Source organism: Pyrus communis, chromosome 15 (genome assembly GCF_041283825.1).
Source record: "Pyrus communis isolate YQ-2024b chromosome 15, ASM4128382v1, whole genome shotgun sequence".
In the NCBI taxonomy this organism is placed as follows: domain Eukaryota; kingdom Viridiplantae; phylum Streptophyta; class Magnoliopsida; order Rosales; family Rosaceae; genus Pyrus; species Pyrus communis.
This window is the reverse complement of record NC_142579.1, coordinates 25,204,124-25,214,071: the sequence shown is the minus strand read 5'-3', so window position 1 is coordinate 25,214,071 and position 9,948 is coordinate 25,204,124. Positions and strand designations below refer to the sequence as shown.

Genomic DNA, 9,948 nt, shown 5'->3' with positions numbered 1-9,948 from the left:
ACAAGTAACAATAGATTGGTATTTCATTCATCATCTTAAAACAGTACATAGATGCCAATTAGAGACAATACTCCAGTCACCAAACAATGATCTGGAGGTGAATTTGCTAAGCAAGACAACAATAATAAAACCTCTAAACGACTACCACATGTGTGAAAACTTCACACGCCACCATACAAAACTGTTATGGAACGATAGATATAACAGATTTGTATCAGCAATTGCAAAAGGTCATCGCTGAAGAGTGAGGCCGCATAAAGTTAATGCGGAAGCGAGACCACATAAGGTCATCGTCGGTAGACGAGATCACATAACACATCGCTCAATGCGAAAACTATATCTAGCCAACGTTGTTCACCAGAAGAGACACACATGATTAAACTACGATAAACTAAATTAAACTAAACTAATATGAAACTAAACAAAAAAGGAAAAAAATCCGAGAAGGGAACCACAAGCCGGCATATTCCAATGAAGAAATAGGATGATTCTGAGACAAGGCAACCTGCAATGACAAGCACCAATAGGACTAGCACCATCAACAAGTCCCACAGTAGATGAAAAGACAATGGAGTGTCCAGATTTGGAAACCTCAAGTGGTAGGGTCTCCAAAACAAGTCGACCCAAACGGTGCAACGCCAGATTATCACGCCTAAGGCTGACCAACCTCAAAGTTTGCACGACCCAAGTGGCGCAGCACTAGATCTGGGCGCAGAAGGCGACTGTTCCCCAGAAAAGTTAATGGAAAAATTTGATTGAAAATCTCAGCATCGGGAAAGAATGACAGAAGTGGCTCTGACCCTCCAATAACTCCAAACCAACACAAAACCCGAATAGGACCCAAATCAAAGAGAAAGCCTTAATAAGGGCACAAAACGGATCTGGGATGGTGGCCCGAAAGTAGTGCACAAAACGTCAAGGGAGGGAAGAGAGAGTAGTGCCCACATGGTTGAAGAAAAGGGAAAAACAAAACGTGGATGGGGGAAGGAAAAAGGTGAAGAAACACAAAGAGAAAGAAAAGGGTGGTGGAACAGAAGGGAGGAGAAGGAAAAACTAAGGGAAGAAAGGATGGAAAGGGAAGCTAGGCGGAGGAGATAGGGATGGGCTGCCACCAGCCCCAAGCCATGGCAAGGGGCTGACGACTAGGGTGATTTGCAGGCGAGAGTTTCTGGATGGAGAAGGGCCAACGAGGGTTCGACCTGGGGTGATTACTATTTAATTGCAACCTTCCATTGGATGATTACTATTTAATTTCACCTGCCTATTGGGTGATGTATATATACATTTCTAATCACAATTGCTCATTAATACACACAACCGTTCCAAAATGTTTCCAATTTATTTGAAATCATGTTCAGCAAAACCATTTGAATTTGGAACTAATTCTTAAGGAATCAATTGACAGATAATGTTAATGATGCTGATTTTGTTAATTTTAGAGTTTCTTACATTACTTGACACGAGATGAATTTTCTAAAAATTATTCAAAAACCACTTCATAATCGTTATGACAGAAATAACTTGACGTTGATTTTGTTCATATAATCTTAAATCCAACATGAGTCTTAACGCCAAATTAAGAAACATGTTAGTTGGTTGGCCTTGCTCACCCCATTTGCATTACGACCTCACGCACCCTCCTTGCGATCCTACATTTTGTGTCTTGGTCATTACATCCCGCACCAAAGACTTTCTTTATTTACACCCAAAATTTTCATATAGTAGGTACATACATAAAATAAGTTTAGCATTATAGTAGTTTAGCAATTCAAAATATTGTACATAAAATTAAACAAAATGTCATAGTAATAGTAAATTCGTTCCACAAAAATTCTTTTTGCATCATTAGGAATGGAGTCGATGAATTAAACTCAGATTGGAAGGAAAGGCCAGAGTTGTTATGTGAAATGGCGTTATTAGATTGTTAGCAGGTAATTTGACCACCTCAAATGTTCCAATTTTCAACTAAAGGCTAAATCCCATTGCATCATATGCGACCATATGTGAGGGAGAGCGACTTGGTTGATAGACATCAAATAATAATGTTCTTTTTTCTTTTTAGAAAGCACAAAACAAAAACATAATCCACGCATTAAAGAGAAAGAGTAAAGAGAGTATGTCAAAATGCATTTCCTATCGACTCCCTGTCACTTTATTCAGCATTAAATTCTAGTTAAAATTAGTAATATGTCACTTCTTGAATGACAAGCCACTTTCCCAATTTCATCTCACCTTCCTTTTCCCATTTCATCTTTCTCCTGCATTATTCTGCACCATTGACTTGTGGGGCTTGCAAAGCCTCTATCTGTGGCTTGGCTCCTTCTATTGGATTTTGCTTGGGTTTTGGAAATCTTTAACTTTCTGGAGGGTGTGGAGGATTGAAGTGAGAGATCTAATCTGCCAAGTTCGTATTTTTCTTTGCGTTTTAAGCTGAATATCTGGTAAGCAAAATCCATCAAGTTTCATATTTTGTGCAGAAATTTCATCTGGGTTTTTACTTTTACTTTACCAAGTTAAAAATTTAGCTCTGGGGTTGCTTAGTATCTAGCCAAAGCTCAAATTTTTTAGTCAATTTTGCAGTTCTTCGACCGAATCATCGATTGGATTGGATTCCATTTTAGAGCACTTTGTTAGCTTGGCGAGCACTTGGTTTGCTGCATTTTCAATGCTTTTGCTAGATTTTAGATTTACTAGTCAAACATAGTTAGGTTTTGGGAATTTCACCCATATGATGGGAGGAAAATTCAGTAAAAACAAGGGTGTTGATGCCTCAGGAACACCCTCACCACCACCCCCACAACCACCTGAAACCCTTGAAAGCAATACCAATTCCCAGGACACTGCCGATTTGAGCTCCTATGAGGCAGCCTGTAAGCTCGATCCGGCCTTGCAATCGTTTGATGTCAATCTCCAGCAGCGGACAAGCCGTGTCATTCACTCGTTTTCAGATGGGCTGGAAGTTCGGTCCCTATCCCTTGACTCGCTCAAGGAGGTTACCGATTGTTTGCTCGACATGAACCAGGAAGTGGTCAAGTTGATTCTAGAATGCAAGAAGGATATATGGAAGAGTAAAGAAATGTTCTCTCTTGTAGAGGAATACTTTGAGAACAGTCTTCAAACATTGGACTTTTGTACTTCCCTTGAGCAGTGTCTGAAGCGTGCGCTCAATAACCAGCTGATAATTCAAGCTGCAGTTAAGCAGTTTGAGGAAGAAGTAGGGGCTGGGGCAGATGGGAATGGGTGTGCGAGAACCTTAAAAGAATTGAGGGCATTTAAGGCGGCTGGGGATCCTTTCACGGACGAGTTCTTTATACTGTTTCAGGCAGTTTATAAGAATCAGGCATCAATGTTTGAGAAACTGCAACTTCGTAAGAGAAAACTTGATAAGAAGTTGAAATCAGTGAAAGCTTGGAGGAGGGTGTCAAATGTTATTTTTGTTGCCACATTCATCTCTGTATTGGTTTTCTCTGTAGTGGCAGCTGCCATTGCTGCACCACCACTTGTAACGGCCTTGGCAGGAGCGTTGGCTGTTCCAATAGGTTCAGTTGGAAAATGGTGTAATATGCTTTGGAATAACTACGAGAGGGGACTGAAAGGGCAGAGGGAGATAATCAGCTCAATGCAGATTGGAACGTTCGTCACATTGAAGGACCTGGACAGCATCCGAGTGCTTGTTGACAAATTTGAAATTGGGATTGAATCGCTGTTGCAAAATGCTGATTTTGCTATTAGAGAAGAGGGCGTAGCTGTGAAGCTAGTGATAGATGAGATCAAGAAAAAGCTTGATGTGTTCGTGGAAACCATTGAGAATCTAAGCCAACATGCTGATAAGTGTAGCCGGAATATAAGGAAGGCAAGGACAGTGATTTTACAGAGAATAATTAGGCATCCCAACCAATGAAGTTCCCTTTTGGTATGTGTTTCTGATCACTGTTTTCTTCCTGGTGGTCTATTAGTGAAACAGATGCACCACCTTGGGTCAAATGAATTCTATATGGCATTTCTTAAAGGCAAAAGGTAGAGTTCACAGTTTTATTTTTGTTTGTATCTTTTGGATTGAAGGAGTCACATTGTTAAGCAGGGTTATACTTTATGTTTAAAATTTCAAAGAAAGATTAAATCAAAAGGATTACTTACTACCTCATCTGTTTTGTTATTGCACTATGCACTAGAACTTGATAGACTTTACTTAGCTGTGAAAAGCCGAACATTTGGATGTGATGGTTACTAGGGGATTACTTTTAAGACATTCATATAGTTTGTGCGTGCAAACACTGCGCCACCCTCTCACAAGAGTGGTTTTCTTCGCTGTTGTGCAGTTGATCCCACCACAGTGAAAGGAAGATGCCATGTGCCTTGCACGTGAAAGAAATTCTTTCATTGCTGGAACCTCTGCAAGCATTATAACCATCTGGAATTTGGAGCTCTCTTTCATCGCTCTATCGATATTCAAATCAGTACCTGCTTAATTTGATACGCAAAATGAGATGAGCTTAAGAATAGGTATTTTTCTTGATTCTCTATCACATAGGTAGAGATAAAGATCGTCCATCTTCAGTCTGATATATATTGGACGGGCTAATGGGTCCAACGGTTGAATAGTAGATGCATAATGAAGGAGTTGAAGTTACACTTGATTTTATTAGTCAATAAGCTGAGAAATTGTGCACTGTTGAAACGAAGATAATTGTTTCATGATTTTGCTTTATTTGATTACATCACTTCATCTGTGAAATTTTGGGGACAGATTATTCTATGGTTCTCAACAGTTACATGGTTAATGGATTTAAGAACTTATAAGTGAACGGATTTCTTCAGTTGCCATCTTTGAAACGTGTTGAGATGATATGTGTTTGTGAGGACCAATCCTTATTACACCAACTGCCTTTGACATTTCTGTTCATTGCATTAGATTCTCTTTGAAATAGTTAGTGATACTGTGATCAAGATTCGAGTTAACCAGCCGAATGTAAAAGATGAAGAACGTTGGATGTCTCGATTCATCAAAGTGTTTGTAGATGATTTCAGGTAGTCGAAGGTTCTTCGAACGCTTTGCTCTCAATGGAGTGGCTCATGAGATATAATTAGTTCGTTAAAAATTGTAGTTAGCATCGTATGGATGGTCTATACATAAAAGTGGTATGGTCTTGACAAAGTGTTTGATGAATCTGTTAATCGTGAAAACAATACTTTTAGTTTATATGATGTTCTGATTAGATCAATAGTGGTAGAATGGTACTGGTATTGTTAACACGTTATGAATATAGAGGCAACTTGAAACTCAAAAATTTACTGATAACCACGATCGTTTTCTATGTTGATGTATCAACGAACAACGGTGTGCACAAGGGAAATTAAACTTCTATTTGTTTGTTGATGATTGCATTATTCTAAGCTGGCTGCTCTAATAGAATAAGGATTTGAACTCGAGCCCAAAGAATGGGTGCATTTTGCCCTGGCGTAACTCACATTTGCAATATTATGCGTTAATCAAGCAAGTTTAAACCCTAAACCAAACTGGCAAAATTGGGTTTCGTCAAGTTGATTAGATGGTTAGAGTAGTGTACTTCTTTTTCTTCGTCAGTATGTATAATTTAGCAGAGAATATCCTAGATAAAAGAAAATGTAAAAAACACCGTAATTCAAATTGGGCCCAAATATAAAACCAGTATCAAAACGGCACTATCTCATCTGCTACCAGCGACGCAAAAGAGCGCGGAGACCGAACGCAGTTATAGTTAATGAATCGCTCCTCCCATGCGCAGTTTCTACAACCTCCATGGATTTCTCAAGCGCCTTGCAGCTTTCACCGCCGTCCACGATCACCAATGTCCAAAATTTTCCACCAAATCCATCCATTTCCTCAAACCCCACAAACCCAACAATCGAATTCCCAGAAAGAACACAAAAAACCATCCCAAATCCACTTCAAAGCAACAACCCTTAGACCCGAAGACTTACATGCGAGAAACAATCACAAACATATACAAAATCCTCAAATATTCGACATGGGATTCCGCTAAAGAACAACTGCAGAACCTTCCCATAAGATGGGACTCTTACACTGTGAGCCAGGTGCTCAAAACCCACCCTCCGATGGAAAAATCGTGGCTTTTTTTCAACTGGGTTGCTGGTTTTAAAGGGTTTAAGCACGACCAGTTCACTTACACGACAATGCTGGACATTTTCGGAGAAGCCGGGAGGGTTTCGTCAATGACCCATGTTTTCAAGCAAATGCAGGAAAAGGGGATCAAGATTGATGCCGTTACTTACACTTCTCTGATGCATTGGCTCTCGAATGCCGGAGATGTCGATGGGGCTGTGCAGACTTGGGAGGAGATGAGAGCACAGGGATGTGCTCCCACTGTTGTTTCTTACACTGCTTATATGAAGATTTTGTTTGGTGATAACCGAGTGAAGGAGGCTACTGATGTATACAGGGAAATGATCCACTTTGGATGTTCCCCAACTTGTCATACTTACACTGTTTTGATGGACTACCTGATTGGGACTGGTGAGTAGCTTTTGCTGTCGCATACATAGTGCGCTCTATGTGTTTGTTATAATGTCTGAATGGGTGATTGTTCGATGTTGGGCTGTCAGGCATGTTTTGTTTGCTAGGAAAGGCGGATGTACACTGAAAGTTACCATTTTGTGTATATGGTTATACTAGTTGTTTACGCATGGTGTGTTGTTTGCTAAAGGAAGATAAGATTTTTCGTTATTGGTTTTGTTCTTCAATAAGTTATGCTACGGTTGTTGCTGCCAAAGCCCGCCGCAACCCCCCCCCCCCCCCCCAAAAAAAAAAAAAAAAAACCACACAACAAGATGATGTGTAAATGCTTCGTTGCTTAGGCGTGTTAGGAAAAGATAGCCGCCACACACACCCACCCACCCCCCCCCCCCAAAAAAAAAAAACCACACAACAAGATGATGTGTAAATGCTTTGTCGCTTAGGCGTATTAGGAAAATATATTATGTTTACGTAACTTTCATATTAATAGTTTCAGAAATGGACATATCATGCTATGATATTTATGCACATATGCACTCGGTGGGATACACGCGGACTCATCTTTGTGATGTTTCCCGCCGAAATATAGATAAAGTTACTCAATCTGTGATGGGTTTCAGGCAAATGCAAAGAGGCACTTGACATTTTCGGCAAAATGCAAGACGCTGGAGTACAACCTGATAAAGCGGCTTGCAATATTTTAGTTCAGAAATTGTGCAAAGCGGGAGACACATGGACAATGAACCATATCCTTTTGTTTATGAAAGAGAATCGCCTTGCCCTTCGTTACCCTGTATTTCTAGAGGCAGTCGGAACTTTCAAAATTGTTGGCGAGAGTGATTCCCTCCTCAGGCAAGTTCATCCGCACTTTTTCGTTGACTATGGCAATCAGGAGGCAAGTGAGTTTAGAACACCTGCTGTTGATGCTCTTGTGACAATTGATGAAGGGCTTGTACTGATTCTTTTGAAAAAGGAAAATCTTGTTGCCATAGACATCTTACTTTCTGGAAATGGAGAAAAGAAAATACAATTGGATTCTGCTATCACCTCAACCATCATTGAGGTAAATTGTGGACATTGCAGACTTGATGGTGCTTTATTGGGTTTCGAATATAGTGTGAAAATGGGTATAATCCTTGAGAGGAATGCATATCTTGCTTTGGTAGGAGCTTTGATCAGATCAAAGTCATTTCCAAAAGTGGTGGAGATTGTTGCGGAGATGATTAGGGCTGGATATTCTCTCGGAATATACTTTAGTACACTTCTGATACATAGGCTCGGGCGTGCTAGAAGGACACCTTGTGCTGCAAAAATCTTTAAATTACTACCCGATGATCACAGGTGCACTGCAACTTACACTGCCTTGATTGGGGCTTACTTCTCTGCTGGGAGTGCTGATAAAGGACTTCAAATTTTCAAAGCAATGCGAGGGGAAGGATTCCGTCCTTTCTTGGGCACATACAATGTGTTGTTAGCAGGTCTCCAAAAATGTGGTAGAGTTCGTGAAGTTGAAATGTATAGGAAGGAAAAGAAGAGTCTGCAGGCTGATGGTGAGTTTCAGGATGCTGTCCCCGTTGAGCAAAAGATTTGTGACCTTCTGTTTGCTGGGGATGTTGTCTCTTGATCCTATTCGGCATGCTGGGACTCCCATACTGATCATGCGATGTAAAAAATTGCCTTGCTGCTTGAGAGAAAATGTCGTAGATAAGGAAGCAGTTCTCCTGTAAACATGATGGTCGTGTATATGATAGCTACAAGAGTTGTCGATGGAAAGAAAGCTATACGATGGAAGCAATCAAATTTTTGCGAGGGCAAGACTCGGTGTTCAGTTGCTACATCGAGGCAGAAGTTCTGCCGGTTAGCTCAGATGGCCAAGCAACAGGGGTTTATCGTCTTTTGGACGTGATGCAGAGTTCACGCACTTTTGAGTTGTCTTGATGGGCACTTAGCCTTGTATGTAGGTTAAGGTTTAAGGCCTTGTAAACATACTTTTATCTGTTATTTTGCTACATCCATGTACATTAACGAGAGGGATTATTTGGATTTCGTGCATTTTCTTATTTCTCTCACACATATTTTTGTTTTACAAGTGAGATTAGTTAAATCTCAATCCTACTAATAGAAATATAGCTAAATCTCAACCGTTCATTTTTAATTAAAAAAACAATATGTGCAAGGCAAAGTTCAAGAACTTTTAAGTACCACAACATTAAGAAATTTATAGAACTGAATATAATAATTAGGTATGTAATATGGTTTGTGTTAAAAAAAAACATAAAATAAAAGCTAAAAAGATTAGATAATTCAATACGTTCAGCTATACATTTTCATGCTGTAAAATGTCATGTTTCAAAGGTCATTATTGTCATTCAATCATCTCCTATGTTCTTCGTGTACCGAATATGATTGGTAGTGTGTCCTGGTCAACACAGGTCAACCAATATTGCGGCAACATTGGTTTCGCTGGCATTGCTTAAACTTCGGGAATAAAATTGTGAGAATAAACATATTTTTGTCTGGGAAAGCGGTTGGTTGCCATGGTGAATAAAACAACTAACTGCGTTCCAAATTTAAACCCTCTCATCTTCTCCTGAATGTAGATTTTCAGGAATATATGTTGTCCAATATAAGAAAATCCAATTGGTTTCTCTATCAATGAGACAATTATTTGTACTAATATTGTTAGGAGGCTGAGGTTCCTTCCATATGGTATTGTTCCTGTCACTTTTATTTTATGTACAAGTTACATGGTTTAAGTGCAAATAAGGGAAGGAATAAAGCATCATGTACTCAATCAAAATTTGGATATTATTCTATACAAATAATGGGGTTATATTTTTTCTTGCCTCTCATTTTCATTAAGCAATAATGTCAACCATGCTGGTCTATATATTCCCATGATTTATTTCATTATTTTTGGTGAGTTAATACTTGATTTTGATATCAGATCAAAGCATATTCATTGAGATTTGGATTTGACAAGGAATTAGATTCTGTTGTAACAATCGAGTTTTTGGTATTAAGGGAGCTTCGTTATTGCCCTTCGGAGTTGAAGACATTGATACATGGATAGCATGTAGCATTACCAAAATGAGCTTAATCACGTCTCGTTTGGTGGTTGCGATTGAACAAGATTGAGATTGAGTCCACTCATCTTTGAGAGGGGAACTTTGTAACTAATATGTTGAACAATGTCTAATTTGATCAATCTAGTTCCCCCGTCGTTAAACTCATCGCCAGCAGGAAAAGATAGTTAATCCTTTTGAATTGGTCATGTTATGTTTAGTCTTAGACACCAAACAAGATTAAAGAGTAAGGGCACATCTGAGATTGCCTTTATAGTAAGTACTTCGACTCATAAATTATGTGCTTGTATTAGAGAAATGTTAAATTTTTATTAACAACGCATGTGATTTTTCATGTTCGAATTTCAT

The 9,948-nt window shown here is 39.3% G+C and overlaps 2 protein-coding genes across 3 annotated transcripts; both read left to right on the top strand.

The window, feature by feature from the left end:
* Nucleotides 1-2,192: 2,192 nt before the first annotated feature.
* On the top strand, nt 2,193-4,805 carry LOC137740712 (UPF0496 protein At4g34320). 2 transcript variants are annotated; one of them, XR_015957080.1, is made up of 3 exons: nt 2,193-2,441; nt 2,581-4,017; nt 4,320-4,805. XR_015957080.1 is itself a non-coding variant. In XM_088686543.1 (3 exons), exon 2 carries the CDS (start codon nt 2,729-2,731, stop codon nt 3,899-3,901), a length of 1,173 nt encoding a protein of 390 aa, XP_088542669.1. In that variant the 5' UTR covers nt 2,193-2,441; nt 2,581-2,728; the 3' UTR covers nt 3,902-3,913; nt 4,320-4,805. The 2 variants fall into 2 exon arrangements, 1 of the variants encoding a protein (XP_088542669.1); XM_088686543.1 differs by having other exon boundaries at nt 2,581-3,913.
* Nucleotides 4,806-5,668: 863 nt separating this feature from the next.
* On the top strand, nt 5,669-8,560 carry EMB3111 (Tetratricopeptide repeat (TPR)-like superfamily protein). The gene is made up of 2 exons (XM_068455081.2): nt 5,669-6,514; nt 7,135-8,560. Exons 1-2 carry the CDS (start codon nt 5,758-5,760, stop codon nt 8,136-8,138), a joined length of 1,761 nt encoding a protein of 586 aa, XP_068311182.2. The 5' UTR covers nt 5,669-5,757; the 3' UTR covers nt 8,139-8,560.
* The last annotated feature ends 1,388 nt before the right edge of the window (nt 8,561-9,948 follow it).

Coding starts and splice junctions, on each gene's coding strand:
- EMB3111 (XM_068455081.2), top strand. CDS start 5,758: ATGCGCAGTTTCTACAACCTCCATGGATTTCTCAAGCGCCTTGCAGCT. Junction 6,515..7,134: donor GGACTACCTGATTGGGACTG/GTGAGTAGCTTT, acceptor GATGGGTTTCAG/GCAAATGCAAAGAGGCACTT.
- LOC137740712 (XM_088686543.1), top strand. CDS start 2,729: ATGATGGGAGGAAAATTCAGTAAAAACAAGGGTGTTGATGCCTCAGGA.